The sequence below is a fragment of the Daphnia carinata genome, chromosome 6 (assembly GCF_022539665.2).
Source record: "Daphnia carinata strain CSIRO-1 chromosome 6, CSIRO_AGI_Dcar_HiC_V3, whole genome shotgun sequence".
In the NCBI taxonomy this organism is placed as follows: Eukaryota; Metazoa; Arthropoda; class Branchiopoda; order Diplostraca; family Daphniidae; genus Daphnia; species Daphnia carinata.
Window position 1 is genome coordinate 1,298,295 of NC_081336.1, and position 21,333 is coordinate 1,319,627.

General features: G+C 39.6%; 8 protein-coding genes across 9 annotated transcripts; 5 read left to right on the top strand and 3 right to left on the bottom strand.

Moving 5' to 3' along the window:
- Nucleotides 1-425: 425 nt before the first annotated feature.
- LOC130689899 (zinc finger protein 502-like) lies at nucleotides 426-2,626 on the bottom strand. Its single transcript, XM_057512840.2, has 8 exons — nucleotides 1,911-2,626; nucleotides 1,562-1,833; nucleotides 1,391-1,508; nucleotides 1,258-1,339; nucleotides 1,113-1,198; nucleotides 1,020-1,049; nucleotides 844-947; nucleotides 426-784 (listed from the first exon to the last, which is right to left on the bottom strand). Exons 1-8 carry the CDS (start codon nucleotides 2,254-2,256, stop codon nucleotides 452-454), a joined length of 1,371 nt encoding a protein of 456 aa, XP_057368823.1. The 5' UTR covers nucleotides 2,257-2,626; the 3' UTR covers nucleotides 426-451.
- Nucleotides 2,627-2,677: 51 nt separating this feature from the next.
- LOC130689501 (G2/mitotic-specific cyclin-B3-like) lies at nucleotides 2,678-4,807 on the bottom strand. The gene is made up of 8 exons (XM_057512445.2): nucleotides 4,654-4,807; nucleotides 4,185-4,481; nucleotides 3,965-4,120; nucleotides 3,744-3,902; nucleotides 3,438-3,668; nucleotides 3,222-3,377; nucleotides 2,882-3,162; nucleotides 2,678-2,824 (listed from the first exon to the last, which is right to left on the bottom strand). Exons 2-8 carry the CDS (start codon nucleotides 4,380-4,382, stop codon nucleotides 2,773-2,775), a joined length of 1,233 nt encoding a protein of 410 aa, XP_057368428.1. The 5' UTR covers nucleotides 4,383-4,481; nucleotides 4,654-4,807; the 3' UTR covers nucleotides 2,678-2,772.
- Nucleotides 4,808-5,220: 413 nt separating this feature from the next.
- Nucleotides 5,221-8,650, top strand: LOC130689804 (PHD finger protein 20-like). The gene is made up of 10 exons (XM_057512742.2): nucleotides 5,221-5,635; nucleotides 5,709-5,827; nucleotides 5,886-5,977; nucleotides 6,050-6,356; nucleotides 6,420-6,528; nucleotides 6,623-7,073; nucleotides 7,135-8,030; nucleotides 8,100-8,221; nucleotides 8,321-8,449; nucleotides 8,510-8,650. The coding sequence occupies exons 1-10, from the start codon at nucleotides 5,358-5,360 to the stop codon at nucleotides 8,623-8,625; spliced, it is 2,619 nt and encodes an 872-aa protein (XP_057368725.1). The 5' UTR covers nucleotides 5,221-5,357; the 3' UTR covers nucleotides 8,626-8,650.
- Nucleotides 8,651-8,920: 270 nt separating this feature from the next.
- LOC130690288 (BRCA2-interacting transcriptional repressor EMSY-like) lies at nucleotides 8,921-12,292 on the top strand. The gene is made up of 11 exons (XM_057513297.2): nucleotides 8,921-9,274; nucleotides 9,339-9,513; nucleotides 9,624-9,799; nucleotides 9,863-10,122; nucleotides 10,192-10,575; nucleotides 10,681-10,953; nucleotides 11,034-11,246; nucleotides 11,336-11,531; nucleotides 11,602-11,853; nucleotides 11,920-12,027; nucleotides 12,144-12,292. Exons 1-11 carry the CDS (start codon nucleotides 9,214-9,216, stop codon nucleotides 12,206-12,208), a joined length of 2,163 nt encoding a protein of 720 aa, XP_057369280.1. The 5' UTR covers nucleotides 8,921-9,213; the 3' UTR covers nucleotides 12,209-12,292.
- Nucleotides 12,293-12,580: 288 nt separating this feature from the next.
- LOC130690287 (uncharacterized) lies at nucleotides 12,581-14,790 on the bottom strand. 2 transcript variants are annotated; one of them, XM_057513294.2, is made up of 6 exons: nucleotides 14,645-14,790; nucleotides 14,066-14,155; nucleotides 13,543-13,974; nucleotides 13,063-13,235; nucleotides 12,849-13,001; nucleotides 12,581-12,787 (listed from the first exon to the last, which is right to left on the bottom strand). In XM_057513294.2, exons 2-6 carry the CDS (start codon nucleotides 14,091-14,093, stop codon nucleotides 12,683-12,685), a joined length of 891 nt encoding a protein of 296 aa, XP_057369277.1. In that variant the 5' UTR covers nucleotides 14,094-14,155; nucleotides 14,645-14,790; the 3' UTR covers nucleotides 12,581-12,682. The 2 variants fall into 2 exon arrangements, with proteins under 2 accessions (XP_057369277.1, XP_057369279.1); XM_057513296.2 differs by lacking the exon at nucleotides 14,645-14,790 and having other exon boundaries at nucleotides 13,636-13,974; nucleotides 14,066-14,583.
- Nucleotides 14,791-14,823: 33 nt separating this feature from the next.
- LOC132087703 (uncharacterized) lies at nucleotides 14,824-16,275 on the top strand. The gene is made up of 4 exons (XM_057513292.2): nucleotides 14,824-15,090; nucleotides 15,163-15,255; nucleotides 15,317-15,620; nucleotides 15,678-16,275. Exons 1-4 carry the CDS (start codon nucleotides 14,977-14,979, stop codon nucleotides 16,163-16,165), a joined length of 999 nt encoding a protein of 332 aa, XP_057369275.1. The 5' UTR covers nucleotides 14,824-14,976; the 3' UTR covers nucleotides 16,166-16,275.
- A 1,602-nt stretch (nucleotides 16,276-17,877) lies between these two features.
- Nucleotides 17,878-20,109, top strand: LOC130690286 (uncharacterized). The gene is made up of 5 exons (XM_059495591.1): nucleotides 17,878-18,034; nucleotides 18,119-18,236; nucleotides 18,854-19,032; nucleotides 19,216-19,281; nucleotides 19,371-20,109. Exons 2-5 carry the CDS (start codon nucleotides 18,182-18,184, stop codon nucleotides 19,389-19,391), a joined length of 321 nt encoding a protein of 106 aa, XP_059351574.1. The 5' UTR covers nucleotides 17,878-18,034; nucleotides 18,119-18,181; the 3' UTR covers nucleotides 19,392-20,109.
- Nucleotides 20,110-20,172: 63 nt separating this feature from the next.
- On the top strand, nucleotides 20,173-21,112 carry LOC130689499 (uncharacterized). The gene is made up of 2 exons (XM_057512444.2): nucleotides 20,173-20,271; nucleotides 20,351-21,112. The coding sequence occupies exons 1-2, from the start codon at nucleotides 20,187-20,189 to the stop codon at nucleotides 20,965-20,967; spliced, it is 702 nt and encodes a 233-aa protein (XP_057368427.2). The 5' UTR covers nucleotides 20,173-20,186; the 3' UTR covers nucleotides 20,968-21,112.
- The last annotated feature ends 221 nt before the right edge of the window (nucleotides 21,113-21,333 follow it).

Consider the following 21,333-nt stretch of genomic DNA (forward strand, 5'->3'; position numbering starts at 1 on the left):
GGCGAACATATGTTGCTCACGAAAGCAGACGACGGCAAAACATGGCATTACGTTAGATCCCCAAAATCGGGCATGGAGGTATTCTACTCCACGATGATCTGGTGGCTGGACTAGCATCAATTTCCGTTGCTCGCGCAGTACCTCAAGCAGACCTTCTGGAAGTAATACGACCACCAGGTGACTATACAAAATAATTTAAATTCTACAATCAACAACTGATGAAAATTTCAATTGCAATGATCCGTTCATTTCATTTTTGACAAGGCATCGTTAACCACCAGGCAATGAAAAAAGTTCAGAAGGCTTTAACTGATAAGGGATACGATTTAATGATATTGAAAGAATGAACCGAAGAGAAGGTGAGGCAGTTGAAGCTTTTTCTGAAATGAATGTTAATTATTTTAACTGTTTAAAACAACAGGTTCTACCACTAAATCAGGCTCGTGGTTAGTTAACTGGGAAAAATCAAATCACTGTCCAAACTGAGTGTTAACTGAGACAGATCCAACGTGGGCAATGAATCATTTTCATAATAAGTTTTCGAATCGAAAAAGCTGCGATGATGTCGTTCAGACGGACTCGAAGATTCTTCCATCGCATCCAGATCCGGAGGTTTGTCCGGAATAATTTCTAACTTTCCAACCTCGCCAACACATTTGTCTTCTGGGGCTGACAATTGTTGCTGGGCCGTAACGAGCCGTTCGAGCCAATCAGGTCGATGTCGGATGATGTCATTCCCTTCTTCACCTCGTCCAGCATCGCATTTATGGGTCCTTTGGCTCACCTGAAAGTAAGGTATGAATATGCCTAATGATTTCACGATAAGTTTCACGCTGTTGTCACCTTGTAGCGGAACGATTTGCCACACGTTAGACAAACGTATGGCAATGCTCCAGTGTGTATGCGTCGATGCACGACATACGAAACTCTTTGACGGAATGCCTTACCTATGGAAAAAAAAATTGTAGTTTTAATTTTCAGTATATTTTTAAACAAAATGTAATTCAATCATTGCAGACCGCATATGTCACAAGAATAAGGTTTCTCGCCTACAAAAAGTAAATGACAAGTGTAAACAAATTGTTTTCATGGGCTGTGAACTACTTTTGTACCTGTATGGATTCTTTGGTGGTTGTGCAGAGTGGAAAGCTCTTTGAAGCGACGATTACATTGATCACATGGGTACGGTCTGTCGTCGCTATTGCATCATCAAACATTTAAGAGGTGAAAAATAAGGTTTGAAAAATTAATGAAAACCTGTGGTAAAGTAAATGTTTGTGGTAAGATTGTTGAAAAGTGAATGTTTTCCCGCACTGATCGCAAGTGTATGGTGTCTCTCCTACGGGGCAATTGTTTTATTGTTTAATTTATTTTTAAACTGAGCACTAACCTGTATGAAGACGAGCATGTTTTCGTAGATACTCTTTCGTTGTGAACAGTTTCCGGCAAACAGAGCACTCCCATTTCTTGGCTTCGTGGGTACGACTGTGTTGTTGTAGATATTGCTCCTGTTGCAGATTAGCTTAAAAGATGACAAAGATGGTAAGTTAAAAAGCAATACTTTCTTGAAAGATTTGTCACAAATGGAGCAGACGAATAAAGCCTTTGATTCCTCAGGTTCAGCAGGTGAATGAGCAGTCGAATCTATTGTTTTCAATTCAATCGGACTTCTAACCGACCCCGCGGATAAATCTGACTGATGCTGTTTTTCGTGGGCCTGCTTCCGACCAAGACTGATGAATTTCTTACGACAAAACTGGCATTGATGTTTGCGGTCGACAGAGTTCCCCGTCTGATGCGCCATCCTCAAATGTAAGGTAAGACTGGCCTGAGCTTCGTATCCATCGAAAGATTAGCCACCTTTAAAATCGAAACGGCTAACTGGTTTAGTATCAAAAAGTGCTAAATACCTTTAAACAATTTGCAACAAACGACGCACAAAAACTTTCGTTCGGGATGGTCCGATTCGACGTGTAATCTCAAGGCGGCAATGTCGTTTGTTTCGAAAATTGCACATTGTTTACAGGTGTACTTTTTGATATCTAGCTGGTCAACGGGCGTTGTTACAGCGTTTGTGAGTTGGAGGGTTAAGTGTTCGTTGAGGTGTTCTTTCAATGCTGTAGCATTGCTAGCTAGATGATTGCACAGTGGGCAGTTCAATGGTCTTTCAAAGAAATTCAGGAATGCTGTCACAAAAATGTTAACTTGAGAAAAAGAACTGTGAAGACACAACGGACAAGCGATGGAAGCCGCCATGACTGTTCTACTATTTTGTACATTTTTAACTTCATTTTCTCTCAAGTTGCTAGCTAGAACAAACTAAAAATAGCTAGCCGCCATGCCTTCGTTTTCCAACGTTCCAGTGTATTTTGGAGGGGGGAATGAATTACAGAGGAGTGTGAATGGTGTGTGTTTGTATGTATGTGTGGATGGGAGCTACTCAATTTGCTTATCTAGTGAGAATTTTTATCAAGATCTATAATAGTTAACTAGTTATCGATAAAACGGTAAAAAAATAACTTTTACCTTTTCTTATTAGTTTTTGGAATACGCTACTCGTCATTGGTTGGTAGTTGGAATCGTGTAAAAAAATTGAGATGGACAGAGACAGACAGAAAAGGCAGAAGTTGAAAACGGAAGTGATAGACAAAAAAAAAATGAATTAAGCACAAGTAATCAATAAATTTCAGGAAATAACAATGACGCCAAATCGAAAAAAATCAAGGAAATCCAAGGGTCGCGCGATGGCAGTATCTTATGAGCAAGTCAATTTTAAAATTCCAGTTTCGCAGGAAGGGCAATTTTGGCAACTTCATAAAAGACTCTACAACATAAAATATTATAACCAATCCTCTAGTAATATTGATTTAGAGTTACTTACTTATGCGAGTACTTGTTGCGAATGGTTTTGAGGTTTTTCGACTGCAACTTGACCAGCATGGCGTGTAGGCGCTGGGTAGTTTCGCGCAGTTCGGCTTTGGTAAAGCTGCTGTAGTACTCGAGCGTTGGCGTCCAATCGCCAGAGTTCTGCATCTGGAAGGCCATCATGAGAGCGGCAGCAGCCATAAGGGAATCCTTGACAGTCACCAAGTCGTACTCCATCAGCGATGTCTCGAGGATGAAGCGGGCTAATGTCAAAGTCTCCATACTGGCTTTGCTCACCTAATTCCAGAGAAATAACTGTATAGCAACAGCGAAAATGTAAACTGAAATAAAAGTACTCTGGCATAGCGGCGGAGAAAGCTGTAAGACAATGGCAGACCAATATCGAAGTCGACTGCTTTGAGAATGCTCATCTCCATTTTGATGAGATCTCTCCGAGTGTAGGCATCATCACAAATGTAGAGGAAGTCGTCGACACATGGCGGGCAACGCTCCTGAAGGAAAAGGGAAAACTTAGAACAGAACTAAAAAAATTAAAAAAGGCGTGAACCTACTTCAAACTTTGAACTGATCAGCATGGCTGTCGTGCCAACTAATTGGAGATTCTCCTTACTGACGGTAGTGCGAGACAGGTAGAGATCAACGAGTCGCACAGCAGAATAAAGAGTTTCGTGATTGAGTTCAAAACTTTCTTGCACTTCAACCAACCAGTCCACCAAAACTGCTCGCATATCGCAAGTAAGCTCGGTTTGCTGGTCCATATAACGCTGTGGAATAAACTTCAGCTAAAAATGCCCAAACAAAGAAAGCACTTTAGATGGATTCTTTCGATCGCAAGTCAATGTAGCAATCGGCATTACCTCGCGTTGTTTGAAATAAAGGAAGATGTCGTGGGCGTACTGAGGTGTCTGGAAAGGATCTGTACCGCATTCACTGTCAAAATCTTCTACATTGGCAGGAAGGGCCCTCTTTGGCTTGGCATTTTCAGGAGAGAAGTAGATAGTTGCCTCAGAATCAGTCTTGTGTACAAAATATTTTACTGTTAGCTCAAAAGCAGTTGGGAGAAAACTTGTTTTGCTACCTGTTCAGGTACTTTAACTTCCTCTTTGACTAAGTTCAAGGTAAGTGCTTTAGTGGAAGGGCGTGCCAATTGAGGTCTAGCAAGATTAATGTTAGTAGTAGTAGATGAGACTTTTCCTTTGGTGGCCTTCTTTGCATCCTGAAGCTTACTAGAAGCCTGTCATTAAAAATATTACATTTGAAACAATTGAAAAACACACAAGTGGTTAAAGGGTTATTACATTAGTCAAATCTCCTAAAGCTGACCGCTTTTTGTTATCTGATGTAAGAGCAGTATCAGCTTTCCTCTTGTTCTTGTTGACCAGGCTGTTATTCTCAGTTACAGCCTTAAGTGAATTTACAGTAGCCTTTGATGGGTTTGCAGCAGCCCTCATCCTGGTGACCATTTGAGTGATGCCTGATGGCTTGGTAGGGGCCATTATGTATTTGAATTTGAATTCCCAGATGGGTTTTTTAATCAAAATGTAATAAAATAGCAGGAACAAGCTTTGACACCTATTCCTTTCAATCTGATTGAGCTGAAAGCAGAACAGACAGAACAAGGACGTAAGTTTATGATGCACGAAAAGCGACCGTTGGCGCCATGCACCCCATACATTATCCACAATAAAATTAACCGACAGCCACGTATCAGATGAAAGAGAACGACATCCACAAAAAGGGATAAAAAATATTGAAAAAGAAACTTACGGGCAGAAGTAATGTTGACGATTACAGTGCGATTTACAAAATCATTACTTTTCCACGAAATTATTTTCCCCAACGCAACATTAGACTTCTGAGTTGTCCTAAGATCTACAACCGACTCAACTGAAGTAAATGGAAGTTAAAAGCGCGAAAGTAAACTGACTGCAGCGAAACCAACGGTTATTTTTCGAAATTCCTACGATGCCAGTTAGTTAAAACAGCTCACCGTTAATGTCGCTAAAATTCATTTTTCGAAATTGTGTTGAACGAATTTATTTGTTGAATAAAAAAACATTTTTACCTTATTATATTATTACTGTTAACTTATCGTTGACTTATTCACATTTGAAAACTAGTAATGTTTATTCTGCTTGTCTTGTCTACTCATTCATCGTCGGAGAGCTTTTGATGTTTTAACGGCTCCATTAAAAACTATGAAATTTTCATTGAATTTCCTACTATCAAACATTGTTTTCAATTATTCCTATAATTTTAGCAGTAATTATAGGAATATTTAACTGGAATGACTTTTGTTTTATTAAATGGCAACGCTCAATATGGCGATGTTATGTTAGGTTGGTAAAAAAGAAAATAAAAATTTTTTGATTAACCAAAATTTCAATTAAAGCAAAAATAAGGCAATAAATTTTAAGTGTCAATGTGTCAAGAACAAAAACAAATAGTGCTCTACACATTGCCTGATTAAAATGGCAAGTTCTGCCGACACCAGTGCAACTGGAACAGAAAAACCGACCACTTCGGGAAGAAAAGGAAGCCGAAACCCAAGTTCGGTCAAAATGGAGTTCGTTCCCGGTTCTCTCTTAGAAGCAAGAGATTTTGCAAACAATTGGTTCCCTTCAAAAGTTGTAGAAGTTGATGTTGAAGGCAGAGAAGTGCTTGTCCATTTTCAGAATTGGTCAAGTCGTTATGATGAATGGATAAGCATGGATAGCGCCCGCCTGAGACCAGTTACAAACCAGACTGAGTATATTCCTTTCTATCATTATACTATATAGCATATATTAATTCCAGGTTGCACCTGTTTTTGTTTTTTTTAGAAAAATATCACCTGGCAAAGCTGGTAGAGGCAAAGACTTTAAAGTTGGTGAAAAAGTGATGGCAGTGTGGCATAATAACAAGAGGTATCCAGCTCAAATAACCAAGGTTTTGGAACCAGGTAAATTTGTCAAGATTCAAAATAATTTTGATTCATATTTCCACTGCATTTCTTTAAGGAAATTTTGAGGTTATTTTTTACGATGGATTCAGCATGCAGGTTAAGGCGAAACAAATGTCCCGAATGTCCAAAGACCAGGCTGATAAAATGGTTTGCATTTTCTTTACACACTTTGCAAAGTCCCAAAATTTTTAAAATTATTTTGGTATTTTTCCGCTTTAGGAGATACCTTTTCCAAAACAAACAGAAACAGACAAAGATAAAATTGTTGATATGGAGGAAATAGGTTCAAAAGAAGAAAGGCGAAAGCGTAAGAAAAAGATCGAAGTAGCAGAGCTTTTTCGATGTTACAAAAAAAGACCTTCTAACGAAACCGTAAGAGACGGAGGGACGCCAAATGAATTAGTTCTAAAAGAGGAAGAAAAAGATTTGCTTATTGACTCTGCTTCAACCCGCGCGCATTCTCCAACGGAAAAAACGAGGAAAAAGAAAAAAGAAAAAAAAGAAAGAACGTTGGTCAAAGATCATGGTAATGGTGTTTCACTGTTTATACTATGGATTCGACTCAAGCTGCATTGATTTTGCCACTCAGGCGATATTATTAAGCTCGTCGATGACAAGCTACCTGAAAACTGGGAGAAGAAAGCAAAATTCAAGACATCTGCCACTAAGGCTGGCAAATGGGATGTTGTCATCATTGGGTAAATGATTTTTTTATTAATTTTTTTTTTTTTTTGTATATTAAAATTTTGTGTTTGATCTGACTGGTTATCAACTGTTAAAATACCTTTTCAGACCCGATGGGAGGACATTCCGAAGTAAACAAGAAATCAGACAATACTTATTTATACGTCAACTGGATCATGACCTGGAGTTATTCGATTTTCGTTTGGGAGAAAATTTTTACACAAGTCGAGGTCTTGAAGTCCCTGTACGAGCTCGAAATTCAACAGTCCCAACATCTCGAACGCCTAATGCCCCTATAAAAAAACAAGAAGAATTGAAACCGGCAGCTTCGACGGGCCCATTGCCCACGGAACCTGTCGCCCCATCTTCTGCATCGAACACCACACCTGAGCCAAATGTAATGGATAAAACACCGTCAAACAAAATGCCCGTTAAGAGTGAATCAACTACAGGAACAAATATTGAAACGGACACTCCAACATTTGTTCCTGAGGAAGACGGTTACCGTTGTCCGGTAGAAGACTGTCGTAAATTGTTTCGCCGTGATAATCTTCTTGGGGCAAGTTGTTAAAATGAAAGCAATAATTATTCATATGCTTATGAGAGTCTTTGCCATCTAGATGCACATCAAGCATTACCATCCAGCGCTGTTGAAAAAGCTTGGCTGCAAAACATTTCGAGTGGAAGATTTGGCCACTGCTAGAACAGCTTTTGAAACAGAAGAAACGAAACCAGCCTTTGTATCCCATTCCCATTCCATCCTTGCGTCCATCTTAACTCTTCCCCCACAATCATCTCCTTCTCCTCCACCTCCTCGCCTACGGCCTAGTTTAGACCGAAAGATTGAAAAAGAAAAGGAGAAAATTGCCGATTCTCCTGCTAGTGACGACTTGCAAAACTTACCCCTCTCAAAGAGGATCAGCTTAAGCGAGTCACAGCAAAAAGCAGGAGTTGGCGTGTCCGCGAAAGCTACGCGACGGAAATCGGAAAAACGCCGCGTAGAATGTACGACAGAAGATGCTCTAACAAACGCACCCGAATCAGGAACAGAATTCCATTCAATGGATTTCGAGTCAAAGGCTTGTGGGATAGAAGATTCGCTACAACAATTTAAAAGCGAAGAACCTATCGTCTCAACGCTAGATGATATTCCGGGACAAAAAGAATTGGTCCACTGTTTCTGTGGTTCACCAGAAGAAGATGGCCTGATGATCCAGTGTGAGCTTTGTCTCTGTTGGCAACACGGCATTTGTTTGGCGATCGACACGGAAGAGAACGTTCCAGATCCCTATGTTTGTCACTTTTGTCGTTATCCATTCAGAGAGCGACTTTCTCGGCGTTATACGCACGACCAAACTTGGTTGAAAAAAGGTCAACTTCCTAGTCTAAAATTTATATCGGGGTCCAGCTCAGTTCCCGCTGATCGTGCGTTGCGGGTGGCACATTCCTTGACCGCGGCCGCTACTGACCTTAAGCAACTATTGCACTCTTTAAAAGTCAAAATAGATGTTGCCAAGTAAGTATCATTCTTAGCATTTTTTTTATCAGCAGCGATTGCATTTTCTATGTGTACATATTTCTCCAGGAACAAAGATCATCCAAAGTTGTATCTATGGGCTCAGCCGTGGAATAAAAAGGCAGAACCGGAAATTGCGAATGCTGAAGTTCTCTCAAACGCGGAGTCTAAAGAGGAACTTAAATCGCCATGTATTGTTTTGAGTTCTTCATTTTTATTTTAGTTTTTTCATATTTTAGTGAATAACTTAACTTTTGTTTTATTTTGTTTGTTTGGTTTTCAATTTTCAGTGCCGAATATTCCTCTTCCCGAAACTCCGATCGATGCGACAGATTGTCGGTTGAATCTCTTATTGCACATTGGAGATATGCAAAATGAAGTAAATACCAGACTAGAATCTCTGGAAGGCTTATTCGAAGGTTACTTTCATTGTAAAGTTATTTACACTATTGGCTTCTAAACCTTTCTTTGCTTTATAGAATGTGAAATGGATGACGGTTTGATGGATACTTCACATGTAGCAAAAATGCTACAAATACTTTTGAAGGATGTTGTCACATTAAAAAGGATGGCGTCGTTTTCGTGGAGCTCGTAAAGTACAGTTGGAAATTTACTGTTTTCCTGTACCAATTTATATGGCGAATACATTGCGATGTTATAAGGTATTCTCGACAGAAAAACAATATATATTGTCTTATTAGAAAAGTGCCATAACCAATAGCCAGAATTTGCTTTCTACAATGAAAGGGGATGCTGTTATCTTTACATTGCTAATGCTATCCTATGTTCGGTGATCTGGTGCTCTCGTAAGAGGTGACAGTCAACCATTGTGGCTTATGGCTGTATCTGATCGTAATGCCACAGCAATCGAATTCAAATGTGGCAACGTTGCCACAGCTTGGATGTTTGAGAGGAAAATACTAAATACAACACTACGCTAGTTGATATATAAGCACATATACCCGTGGCTGCATTGCGATTTGAAAAATATTCGAATGTTTTTATCTTTTAGAAATACCAATTTCCATTCTTTAAATGTTTTCACTTGTTTCTTAATTTGGTGTTGATAAGTCTGTGTTAGTAAGACTTTGTTGGCTCTGTACGCGACGCGCAAACAGAGACGAAAGTAGGTATTCCTTGCATCTGAACCGTGCCGTCTCGAGAATCGGGAGAAAGACTCGAGATGGGTCCCACAATATTTGATTCAACTAAAGAAGAATGTCATAAAGTTTTAAGGAGAATGGGTCAGTTTTTATAACCTTTCTTCGCTGAGTCTCCTCTGCAACTAATTTATGTGTGCCATTGTAGAGCTAGAAACCTATGGGGCTGTTGTGTCAACATTACGAGCTCAAGGAGAACTTAACAAAGATAGAAGAAAACTATTAGAGGATTTATCTGTGCTGATGAAGATATCACCTGAGAGACATAAAGCTGAGATACGCCGGGCAGTAAATGATGAGAAGCTTGGTTGCATTGCTGAACGGTAAGGCTAGCATCTTATCATATTACTGTGTCAAGGTTGTGTGTATTTTTATTTGCCATAGTTTTCCTATTTGTAACAGAAGTTTAAATCTTCTAAAACTTTATCTCTAGACTGAGTGGTGGAGCAGATACTGAATGGGCTTGGGCACTGGAAGGTAGGAGAGTTGTTCCTCTTATGCCTCGTCTGGTTAGGCCCACCCTTTTTACATCATTAGCTACAAGTGTTAGCAAAGCTGTAGCTCAAAATCCAAGGATTTGTCTTAATCAAACACCAATCACCAACACTGGTAATCACATGTTGTGCTAGTGCCTGAGAGTAAGTGGACGTGAAATCACACCAATCTTTGCAGATGAAGCATCTTCCAAATATGTTCGTGACCCTGATGATGAAGACACTTTGTCTCCAGTGATGGTTCCTATTGCTAGCCCTGATTCAAGCTGCCATAGCAACAACAACTTTGAATCTGATTTCATGGATACACCCATTGAAAAAAGCATTCTAATTAGTAACACAGCTGATGTCGAGAAGAAGCCAGAAATATTGTCAAAAAAAACTGTTATTCCTGTTAATCCTACTCCGGTCAAAAGGCCAAGATCCCCATCAAACCAGGTAAAGAAAAGACAAGGATTTTGTTGATGAGTTGTAGTTGTTTCTTTCATGATACCACATTGTTAGCAGGTTGTGAATTTCTCTGCCCCGTTACCCAAAGTAAGGGCTGTGTCACCTACTTGTGTGAGACCGCAGCATAAATTAAGTACTGCATCTCAGCCATCACCCCAGCATAAAATAATGACAGCACCTCAGCCATCACCCCAGCATAAAGTGATGACTACACCCCAGCTACCATCACAGCATAAAGTAATTAGCACACCTCAACCATCACCTCAGCTTATACCAAGAGGGCAGCAAATCACCACTCCAATACGACCACAGCAGCATTTATCAAACCCGTCATCGCTACCCGTTAATACGGGGAAAATACGTGTACGAGCACCCATAGTTCAAGCTAACGCTCAGCGGCCTTCCATCACTGTGCGACCGCCGGTACCTCAATATGCTCAGGTATTCTTATTGTTGTTATTTCTTATTAGACTGTTTAGTTAACTATTATCTATTCGGGCATGTGTTCTTCATTTAGTAGCAAGATAACAATCATTTATTCTGCAGGTTCAGCTCAATCAAGCAAGGCCCGTTACAAACAATGCAGGCGTAAAGCAAGTTGTACAAATTCGTGCTTCGTCCTTGAACCAGCAGCAACAAACGATAGGCTCGTCGAAGGAAACAAGTATCCCGCGTTCTGTACAAACTCACACACCGGTCACGGTACAAACGGTGCCAAGTGTGGCCTCGAGCATTGGCAAGCAGCTCCCCGGGAAAGCCAATGTGATTGTGTTACATAAAAACTTGCCCATGGCTAAGACCATAACTACGGTGGCCAGAGTAAGTTCCATACATTTTTTGTTGAACATTTGTCAACGAAACTGCTATTTCATGGTCCATAATCTAAAACGTACTTGCAGGACGTAGATCGAAGTGGTTCTTTGAACAAGAACAATTTCCTACCAAAGTCTGTAAGCACACCGACGGGGACAAAAGTAACATTTCCTAACAATGTTCGCATTATATCAGTCCCAAGCGGGGCGAATGTAGTGAGCAGTGGTAGTGGAATCGCTGGTGTCAATCATGCAACGCAAAAAATTGTATCAACGACCGTTACGGGAGGAACGACACAGGTATTTTATATTTTTCTTTGAACTATTTTCTCATGTGTGGCTTTGTAACAACTTCCTCGACATATTGTGTTGTTATTGATCTCTATTAGAAAAATGTTTACGTTCTTGAACTAAGTAATGAAGCCGTGGGTAAATCGATCATTCTCGGCGATATTATGTCAACTGCTGCAGCCACGGAACTAAACGGAGCTTCAGTGAAGACACCTATTGCTACGGTTACCGATACAAAAGGAGCCCATGAAGCGAAAGTTGATCGTGAAATTCGCAATGAAATTCTTAGTTACGGTAAGCACAATTGATATAATTTTCAGAGTTTATTCCACACTATAAAATGTGTGCAATTTTACATTCATAGAAGAAGTAAACGATAATGGGTTTAAATTTAAAGCTGCAGACGCCGTCACCGCCCCACTGAGTCATAATTTCACTCCCTGTAACGTTCAATTTCCGACACGAGAAAATCTTGAAAAAAATGGAGAACATGCAGTCGTTTGTGCGACTACACGGTTGGTAGAAGATGATGGAGGCAGCCGTGAGGTTGCCAACACAACTAATGTGGAAACAAGCATACTTGATCCCCACACAGGAGTAATCTATGCCATAACAGGTAAATTGTTGAAAACATCTCATACCGTAATTAGTTTGTTATTAACTTTGTTTGACGCAAACATAGACGAGCAAACACCTCAACCTTCATTGGAACAGTCTTCAGTGGACATTTTCAGTACGGCGATTGCGTCGGCAGATATAAACATGGAGGCGGCGGCATACAGCAGCGATGGTGATTATTTTTCCCACCTCTTCTAACTATTTATTTTATAAATAAATCGACAATGGAGAGTCTGATTATCGTCTTATTATTCTGTTTTTTTTTTTTTTTCTACATCGTTCGTGCAGAAAATGCCGGAATCACTCGATTGATTTTAACCGACACGTACGACAGTCCGTCAGCGAAATCATGATGCGCTTTTGTTTGGTTGTGTTTGGTTTTCTTTTTTTGTCCGGAATGGAAGTACCTATATCCCCCACCCCCGCCCCCTTGTAATCCTACCGTACTTCTCTATTTCTTGAGCTTGTCTCCACCTTCGCTTTCGAAATTTTGAATTAACGTGATAGTGGTTCCCTTTCTTATTGTTAATTTATGAATCGCCAGACTTTATCGGTCCAGTGCAGCGCTTTTTGTCTATGCGTTATGGTCGAGAAAAAGGGAGACAGACAACTACATTAAACTCGAAGAGCAATACACACTTTAAAACTGTTGACATTTTAATGTCACAGGTCTGATCAAGAGTTTGATAAACAATCAGGAGATCGTATTTTTTTGTAATCAGCCGGCAGATTTTATCACAAATTTTATTGCTTTCCTTATTTTGCTGGATTGCGTCAGGATCAATGATTAAGTCGGTAAATTCCAAATCAAATAAAATAGCAATTCCTTATGACAACTTAACGATTCCCAAAAAGCTTCGACCCTTGTCCATTAACAAGTGTCGATTTTTTTGTATTTGTTGCAGGTAAACTTTGTCGTTAGCTTGTAGAATCTGTAAAGATTTTACAAATTAGGAATCTATCTGAATAGGAACTAAATGATTATGACATTACTTGAACAACTGAGGTGTAGCACGTAATCTCATTATCTAAGATCGTTGTTCCAGCACTACATTGAGCTACGATCTTTGAATGGGAACTGTCCGCTCCTTGGCTAATCACCCGTACCTCATAACTGTTGTTATCTTTTGTTGCTGCGTAGCAGAGCTATAAGCCACAGAAAATTGAATTAAGAATAGAAAAACTTCAAACGTAGCAGCTTTAGAACCTGGGCGTAGATAAGGTACAAGCCAGTGCTTGGAATAACTAAACTGGAATTATGGTCTTCTAGTTGAAAACTTTCCACCCCGGCAGGGAGCCACTGTGGATGCCACCGATTAATTATGCCATTCGAGCCCGTGACCGAAAAGCTCACGTTCCGCTCCAGGTGGATGGCAGTGACTATTAAAAAGGCAAAAAAATAAACTTAATCGATCGTCGCTGATAGCTTCGAGATGCTGTATACATATGCTGTAGCCATCCCCAAAGAGAATGCTGAGGACAGGTTAAGGATAGATATAGTCAAGGAATTATTTGCAGTATATCTAGTTGAAAATATTAGTTAAATAGTTGCCCAACACACTAGCCTAACTAGAGGGGTAGGATAAATTCTATTTTTCTTTGGTTTGTTTGGTTTGTTTGTTGGTTTCTTTTTTGTACTTGTTTAAGAATTGAAAATGAGAAGAAAAGGATTGCAGAAAAGAGATACCCTTAGATGGTGCATTTTTAGTGTTGTGGTTAGGATGAAATTTTTTGTCAGTTGTAGAGTTCTTCTTTGCCTTTGAAGGCTTTGTATCCTTACTGTTGTAGCTCCCTTTGGAAATACTCCTTTTTTCCCGTATAACAGGGCTTTCATCGTCATCCCTTTCTCTTGATCCAACAGACAATTCTGCCTTGAGTTGTTTAATTTCTTTCAATTCCAACTGTACTTCAGACTGGAGTTTCAGGATTGTTAAGCTGATCTGTTGAAGCTCTGCTTCTCTGTCCGATATTCTGGAGAACTGTAGCCCCAAAATTATGCAAGTACTTGCCATTAATACCAGTGAAAGGAACAGCAAGGTTTTCAGGTAAAATGTCTGGATTGTGCCTGCACTGAATTTCCATTGCCATTTAGCGCCAATTTCATAGTCACCTATTTTCCCTGACCAACAGAAAACCAAGAAATGAATACTTTGAAAACCAAAAATCCATACCATACAAGATCCAACTCATTTTGTTTGATTAGTAATTACCAAGTGTTTTGTAGTTCTCTCCCTCCATCCTTCGGGCTTCACCCTGCGTTTTTATATTTTGACCGATATCGTGGTATTTGCAAATAAGAACTGAAATAAGTTAATCAAAATAACGCCATGAAATACATATGTTCGCAACAAACTCTGGACTTAAAGATTAACAAATGATGCAGTTTAATAACGATTCTAGGAAACTTGAAGGGAAGGGAAAAGTTGCCACCTTGCTATTTTTTAATGGGTCGCAATAATTTTGACTTTTCTATTTTTCAAAGAAATTTATGGGAATTAAGCAGGTATAAGAACCTTCAAAACGAAAATTTTTCTTCTTTCAGTTGCTTGAATATGGCGCGTCTCGACTTCAAACAGGTGGGCGATCAAGTTACGTAAAATAAAAACAAGAATAGAAAAAGCACGAGGATAATTTTTTTGAAATGACAACGCAGCCTTTTAGTTTTCATTTGTTTTTGAACAGAGTAAGATGGCAATCTGTACCGTACGGAGCTCAAGAAACACTTTCAGTTTAATAAGGCCCAACATGACTGTAATTCAAAATTTAAATTAAAAAATCAGCCAAAATACTTTGAAAACAAATAGTCACGATCGAGCAAAGATGCTGAGGGTACAGGTGGATAAGTGGCAATCGCAATCTGAGGTCCGTCCTAATTTCTCGGCGATTTCAGGCTATCGTCATATGTAACAGCGAAAGATGTGGCGGGACACCCTCCATCTGAGCGTGTCCATAGTTCGACCAACACTACCCGTTAGTACTACTATTGCGTTGTGTTTACGTGAAAAAGAAGCGTTCAAGATAATCTTGATATAGAGGTATGATTAAGATATGAAGTCAGTGGCACTGCCGTCAACCACCGCGCGAGAAGAGTGTGAAATCCCCCTCCCCCCTAAAAAAGAAAATGGACAACTGGCTTGATTTAATGAGAGTATTGCATGTATGTGTTTTGCTTCTTAGTTTTTCAACCAGTGCCTTTACAACTGAAGACAAACAACAACAATTAACTGAAGGTTATGTAAGTCTATTCAATTTTCTGATTAACCAGTTCTTGCTACAACTACATTTGGTCAACTCTTGTATGATTTAGCTTCAACTCAAGGAAACCATGGAAAGCTTGTTAGCTAAAGTAGCTCAACTTGAAACGAAAAACGCAGAACTCGAGACAAACATCCAACATGACGTAAGTCGCCATTTGTTATAATATTCGTCTTGCACTATTTGATTAAACTATTTTATTTCAGTACAAACTTAGGCAAGCATTGGCAAGTAGAGTGTACGAACTAGAAGCCAACGTATCGCAACTAGAAACCACAACGAAAAAGCTACAGTCACTTGTTAGTTCCTCGCAAAGGGAGCATCCTTTACCAACCATTAGTCCCGCCGTGGATTCCACCGGTTCTGGCGTAGAGGACGTAGCTCTAATGCCCACATCCTGTAGAGATCTTCGACGACTCGGACATGTCTTGAACGGACTCTATTCCGTCGTAGGAGTAACCATGATCGAAACAGTTTTCTGCGACTTTGCAAAACTTCCTGACGATGCTGGTACAAATGATTAGATTTGTTTTCATTTGACACTAGCTGATAAATTGATTTTACCAGGCTTCCAGAAGTGGATTGGCTACACTGACGTCAAGTCGATGCCAACTTATTTCTACGTTCAGAGGGACTATGGTTTCTCAACCGTTGGGATTCCTATTCCGTTTCATCTTGAAAGACTCAACACAGGAAACGCCATGAATTTAACATCGGGAATATTCACGGCCCCACGACAAGGAATTTATTTCTTCTCTTTTTCCGGAGTAGCGTACTTTCCAGCGTCATACTCCTATGTTTATTTAGGAGTTGGACTTTACATGAACGGCGATCTAATTGGATTGGGTTGGTTCGAACAGGCTTATGTTGACATGCATCAGTACAGCCCGTTAAGTCTTCAATCGACTCTCAACTTGCAACCGGGAGATGAAGTCTGGTTGCAAATTTACGGATTGTCATCAGGAGTACTTCTTTCTGATGGCACTGGCCATTACACGGATTTCACCGGCTGGATGCTGGAGGAAGACATTTCTCAGTCGTTGTCAACATACTGACGTAGCTGTTACCAATCCCTGGATCTCAGTACTACAGCTGCTAAATGTTGGTAAAATGTGTAATACTATGCCTTCATTATTCCAAGCAAAAGAAAAAATGATAACGAAGACGGGCTTAATTAGCTTCCTGTAGCTGCAATCATTTTTTATTTTATTGGATGAATTTTCCTAACTTCATTTAATTATTGCCGTTGAATTTCTATATCCCATAGTTCAACAAATAGCATAACGGCAATAAGTAAAGCCTAACGTATCATATTGATAAGCAGTTCTTGGTAAAGCGAAGAATGATTACTTGTGGGCGTAGGTTGGTCGTGGAATGATGATGTCATTCTACGTCAGTATTGTTCTATCAGGTCTGCAATATAGTGACCTCACCTTGTTTTGTGTAAAACACAGCATAAACACATCAGTGTTGTTGCTAAAGTCTTTTATATGTCCCACGCATTTGTTAATGCGAAGTACCATATGGTAAACATTAACAAGAGGGTCGTTCTCTTTCCATCGTATACGAAAAAACATGAGTTATTGAAACTAGCAGCACAAGAATCAAGTTGTCAAAAGTAGTTTGGTGCTTTGACAGTTAATCATAATCCTGACTATTACATGGTAGGATTTAAGCCCAGACATTTTTACACTTGATTTGAAATGCAAAAGCGTTTGTTATAGCCAAATGCTTCGTGATTGCCACTCGAATTCAGTGCATCATTAAACATGAGCGGATAACATCTTGATTCAAATTTGACAGTGAAACCTGTGCGTTGCAAAATGTTAAATTAGTCGTTAAAGAAACCGTTGGCCACGAGGCAAATAACCGTCGTATTAGAGAGGTCCCTAGGTATGCGTTATTTGTTACTTACCCTCATAATCATTACGGGCAGTTATCAAATGCTTGAGAAATGCAGTTGAGCTCATGCGATAACAGCTCGAATTGTTTGAACAAATACTGGTTTCGATTCAACCTTTGAAAAATAAAGTGATAACCTATAGAACAAGGGCAAGTATGTCTCCTCTATTTCTCCTCTGATAAAAAGCTAGTAAAACGATGTTAAAGTTATTTTTGTTATGTTATCACTAATCGATTTATGTAACCCATCTTTATATTCAAATTTTAAATTCTATGCATTTATGAACTCACCGTTGATTGTTCCAAGGCCAACAACCTGGATAAATAGTTATGCTATTGTATTCTTCAACTTAACCCATCCCAAGTCCCTTATTATCCAGGTAAAGGTGCCCTCCCTCTTCATCCATAGCTGTGACGGATGGAAAATGGACCAATCCTGTAAAAGGAAAATGGAATTCCTCTATAGTGGGGTGATGAAGTTCCCCACGGTTATATCCGCCCCATATCCATTGCTGGTGATTGGTGCAAGACTGCAAAGTCGAACGGAAAGGAAGCGAAGGCTATCGAAGACGAAACGTTTCTCTGTACATGGAGGTAAATTGGAACTGATTTGATGTCATTGTTTTTAATCTCCTTGGGGAACCCTATTGAGTTTAAGAATCATATGATATTTTCTTAATGGTTTATTTTATAGGTAATAGGCAATGAAATAAGACATGATTACCAAAAACAATAGGAAGCTTCATTGAATCGCAGTGGGCGGAGTCGGGCATTTCCATATGAAGCAACAGGTCCGTCATATTCGATTCTGGTTGCTGAAGCAGAGCCTTTCTTCTGGTTGATTAACCTTTGCCTCTAGTTCTTTTTCAGATTGTTGCAGTTCAATGGAAAGAAGGGCTTTTGATGAGCTTGCCTTCCAGCAACCGTAAACGAAAGACACGCCAAAAAAATGCAGTGCCATTTGAATCTCTTCTTTGGTTACAATTTCACCGAATTTTTTACTGGTCCCTGTTTTTGAACTGGTAACTATGCATCGCAGTTTGCGATACGCTTACTCACGTACGATAAAGAGTGCTTACTACGTGTAAATCCCATTATCTTTTTAGGACTCTATCCCCGAACAAGCTAAAACCAAACATGGGGAAAACAACAACAGATAAAGCGAAATAATGCAAAGCCTACGTATCTCTTTAACATCAACCTCTTTCGCAACAATTCGAACCGGTGAGTTGTGTTTTTCCTTTCTACTATCTGTATGCATCTCAAGAATTATCAACAATTGGCCACGTGAGGGGCAAAACCCCTGTTCTGTGGTCAACAAAATGCCAGACATTTCGAATCGCAGTATAAACCTACGCAGCGAAATTCATATTGCTACATGGTACGACATAAAAGATTTGAAAAAAAAGAAGAAACAAAGTGGTCAATTTATGAAGGTTTATCGCACGCCACTCATCCTACTTATTTAGATAGGGCCTTAGATTGGACCTTGGCGTCCAAAAACAGCCTTTCTTTTGTTATATTAGAGCCAATAAGAGCAACTAGAAACGAATATCTGTGTACTTTTCGTTAACGGCATAATGAATCGAATCATACCACTGTTGATGCGAAAGTGCTAACCAACTGAATTTGATGATGAGGCGGCATAGCAATTCATACTTTCAGTTATTCGTAATGCTAATTTGTCGTTGCCGAAATCTATTAAGAGTTATTATAGCGTGTACTATTCACGTATCAGCACTTACATCCTATCTCGCTTTTAAATGCTTTTATGGCCATGGCAACCGATTTCCCTACTAAATAATTCCATCTGTTTTACTGCACGTCTGAAATTTTTACAGTTCTAACCATTAACGGAAGGGAATGTAAACTTAGACGGGAAAGAAACGGATGCTATGAAGCAATATCCCAGCTGGAGCGTGACGAAGATGACCTTTTAAATAACACTCTTCAATTGTTGGACTGTCGTATATGCGAAATTCTTCAGGAAAGGACAAATTCAACTGGCGACGAGAAATTGGTGAGTAACAAATTCAGTTGTAGCTAACAAGATTTAGATGTTACATGTATCATTTCAAGAGATCTATCGATGGTAAACAGCCTCTGCTTTAAAACGTGGCAATGTTGCATCAATCCGTTTTTCTCCTGCCCGGTTCAGATATTAGAGCACAACAAGCTTACGTTATTTACATTTTATCTTTAGTCTGGCATTTGGGTTCGCTACGTTTTAAAAATAGCCTTTCGTTACGCAGTTGCCACGTCCTCAAACGTAAGTTGTTATCTTGTTTTATGTGGGGCAGAAAAGAATTCTTTTTAATACTTGGTAATAATTGAAAGTTTTTTTTCTCACTTCTTCAGGGAAACCATGGGTCTTGTTGAAGAACTCTTTGAAGCTCTGGAAAAGCTGGCAAAAGTTGTTTCCCACATTTTGAACGAATTCGAAAGAACGAATGGATTAATTGAAGAAATGAAAAGCTACGAACTAAAAAAAAAACATCGCAAAAACAACTGGAACGGTTATAGGCATTGCTGGCTTGTGTCTAGTGCCGTTCACTTTCGGATGGTCTCTGGGTGCAACGGCAGCTGGAGCTAGCGTCAATTTAGTCACAGAATTTGTAGACAGCGTTGAGTCCAATGCATTCCGAGAGTGAATTAAGAAACATATGGATGCATACCAAGAACATTGCGAAGCCCACGAAAAACTAATAAAAAGACTGGAGTCTGATATTCACGGAATAAGTTCGGCTCAGCAAATAGATGTCCAGACAGCCCTGCTCTACTGTGCACTCTCAGCCGAAGCGGACAAGCTAGACGAGAAAATGGTTAATATTAGCGACGCCGAAGTGATAAACAGAAGCGCACACATGGCGGGACTTGCCATTACACTCCAGCAAACGGGAAAGTCCGCTTTCATTGCTACAGTAAAGGGAGTAGGAAAGGCTACTGTTCTCGTTAGAGGCTTCGTGTCTGCATACGAAGCGGTTACACTTTTCATGGACTGGAATGGTACCCATCCCACGATTGCTGGAGCTGAAAAAGTGGTGAAAGAATTAAAAAAGAGCCCAATCTTCAATGAATAAAAAGATGGCAAATATTAAAAAAGGTCATCAAGCCAATGTTATAAGCCTCTTTATAAATTCGGAATTAAAATGTTGTTTCAATACAGGAGTCGGCATGAAAAGTAAAACACAAGGAAATGGCGATAATTCGCAATACAATAAGATTTGGCAGAAAGATTCTGCCAATCAGGACAAGGTAGGTATAAGGGATTTGATTCAATGACACCAACAGGGATTGGTACGTATTCGTTCTGATTAACACCTGATGCTATTTGACAGATGTAAGCGGAGAAAGTGCTGGAGGCGGAGACGAAAAGAAGCCCCAAAAACCAAAGAAAGATGATAAACCTGAAGACAAAAGGAACGAAACCAAAATCAATATTGATTCTCACACTATTCTTCCGAATGGAAGACGTTGGCGTAAGTTTTCCGCTGTTGTAAGGCCAGAGAACTTGGGTCAAGGTAGTAACACAAACAATTACGTGGCGAAAAATTGGAAAAAAAATTTGAATGTCACGGACGATTACCACGCAGGCCACATCATTGGCTGTATGTTAGGGGGCTCTGGTTCTGATGTGAACAATCTTGTCCTCATGCACAGTGGCTTTAATAACGGAAGTCTCAAATCTTTTGAGTTCCGTGCCCGTAATTTACTCAGGCATTGCCAGGAAATGAATCCCAACGCCTCCGTAGAGGCTAGAATTACGGTTTCCATAGGTTTTGCTCCTGGTGGCGATATACCATATCATCTTTTCTATGGTGTTAAACTGGTCGTCAACGGAGTCGTAGAAAAAACGGGATATGCCGCTATTTTCATAATCAACTGTTGTGCAAATGGTGCCCATGATGGTCCTTGTAACGGTATTCAAGAGGACTATTATTATACGGATGAATAGATCAGCGTGGTCAGCCAAGCCTTGACTAGACATCGTGATTAAAAAAAAAGGAAAAATGAACTTTTACTCAATAATTTTCAAGGCAAACTGATATAGTATTCTGCGTTTAAAGGACTGTTTTTGCTTTTATAGCATTTATTGACTATCAATAGCTTTACTGCTGTTTTTAAAGTGTCATTGCGTTGATTTTTGGTGCTAGCTATTACACCAACATACAAAAATGTGACTAATTTCACTGAAGTGTGGTAACAGCTAAAAAATATACAAAGTCAAAGGGGGAAAAAATTACGCTTAACTTTCATTTCCGTGTCCAAAAATAATGTAAAAAACTGATTCCCTTTTCGATTATTGGTAGCCTGTCAAATC

Excerpts from the sequence above, each read along its gene's own strand:
- LOC130689899 (XM_057512840.2), bottom strand. The coding sequence starts at position 2,256 with ATGGCGGCTTCCATCGCTTGTCCGTTGTGTCTTCACAGTTCTTTTTCT. Across the intron at positions 1,509-1,561 it reads GTGACAAATCTTTCAAGAAA|GAGCAATATCTACAACAACA; the intron begins GTATTGCTTTTT and ends AATCTGCAACAG. Across the intron at positions 1,340-1,390 it reads ACATGCTCGTCTTCATACAG|GAGAGACACCATACACTTGC; the intron begins GTTAGTGCTCAG and ends ATTGCCCCGTAG.
- LOC130689501 (XM_057512445.2), bottom strand. The coding sequence starts at position 4,382 with ATGGCCCCTACCAAGCCATCAGGCATCACTCAAATGGTCACCAGGATG. Across the intron at positions 3,669-3,743 it reads TTTATTTCAAACAACGCGAG|CTGAAGTTTATTCCACAGCG; the intron begins GTAATGCCGATT and ends GGGCATTTTTAG. Across the intron at positions 3,378-3,437 it reads TGATCAGTTCAAAGTTTGAA|GAGCGTTGCCCGCCATGTGT; the intron begins GTAGGTTCACGC and ends CTTTTCCTTCAG.
- LOC130689804 (XM_057512742.2), top strand. The coding sequence starts at position 5,358 with ATGGCAAGTTCTGCCGACACCAGTGCAACTGGAACAGAAAAACCGACC. Across the intron at positions 5,636-5,708 it reads CCAGTTACAAACCAGACTGA|AAAAATATCACCTGGCAAAG; the intron begins GTATATTCCTTT and ends TGTTTTTTTTAG. Across the intron at positions 5,978-6,049 it reads AAGACCAGGCTGATAAAATG|GAGATACCTTTTCCAAAACA; the intron begins GTTTGCATTTTC and ends TTTCCGCTTTAG.
- LOC130690288 (XM_057513297.2), top strand. The coding sequence starts at position 9,214 with ATGGGTCCCACAATATTTGATTCAACTAAAGAAGAATGTCATAAAGTT. Across the intron at positions 9,514-9,623 it reads CTTGGTTGCATTGCTGAACG|ACTGAGTGGTGGAGCAGATA; the intron begins GTAAGGCTAGCA and ends CTTTATCTCTAG. Across the intron at positions 11,532-11,601 it reads CAATGAAATTCTTAGTTACG|AAGAAGTAAACGATAATGGG; the intron begins GTAAGCACAATT and ends TTACATTCATAG.
- LOC130690287 (XM_057513294.2), bottom strand. The coding sequence starts at position 14,093 with ATGGAGGGAGAGAACTACAAAACACTTG. Across the intron at positions 13,975-14,065 it reads AGAGAACTACAAAACACTTG|GGAAAATAGGTGACTATGAA; the intron begins GTAATTACTAAT and ends TCTGTTGGTCAG. Across the intron at positions 13,002-13,062 it reads TGTACCTTATCTACGCCCAG|CTCTGCTACGCAGCAACAAA; the intron begins GTTCTAAAGCTG and ends TGTGGCTTATAG.
- LOC132087703 (XM_057513292.2), top strand. The coding sequence starts at position 14,977 with ATGGACAACTGGCTTGATTTAATGAGAGTATTGCATGTATGTGTTTTG. Across the intron at positions 15,256-15,316 it reads AGACAAACATCCAACATGAC|TACAAACTTAGGCAAGCATT; the intron begins GTAAGTCGCCAT and ends ATTTTATTTCAG. Across the intron at positions 15,621-15,677 it reads AAAACTTCCTGACGATGCTG|GCTTCCAGAAGTGGATTGGC; the intron begins GTACAAATGATT and ends TGATTTTACCAG.
- LOC130690286 (XM_059495591.1), top strand. The coding sequence starts at position 18,182 with ATGCAAAGCCTACGTATCTCTTTAACATCAACCTCTTTCGCAACAATT. Across the intron at positions 18,237-18,853 it reads TTTCGCAACAATTCGAACCG|TTCTAACCATTAACGGAAGG; the intron begins GTGAGTTGTGTT and ends AAATTTTTACAG. Across the intron at positions 19,033-19,215 it reads CAACTGGCGACGAGAAATTG|TCTGGCATTTGGGTTCGCTA; the intron begins GTGAGTAACAAA and ends TTTTATCTTTAG.
- LOC130689499 (XM_057512444.2), top strand. The coding sequence starts at position 20,187 with ATGAAAAGTAAAACACAAGGAAATGGCGATAATTCGCAATACAATAAG. Across the intron at positions 20,272-20,350 it reads TGCCAATCAGGACAAGGTAG|ATGTAAGCGGAGAAAGTGCT; the intron begins GTATAAGGGATT and ends GCTATTTGACAG.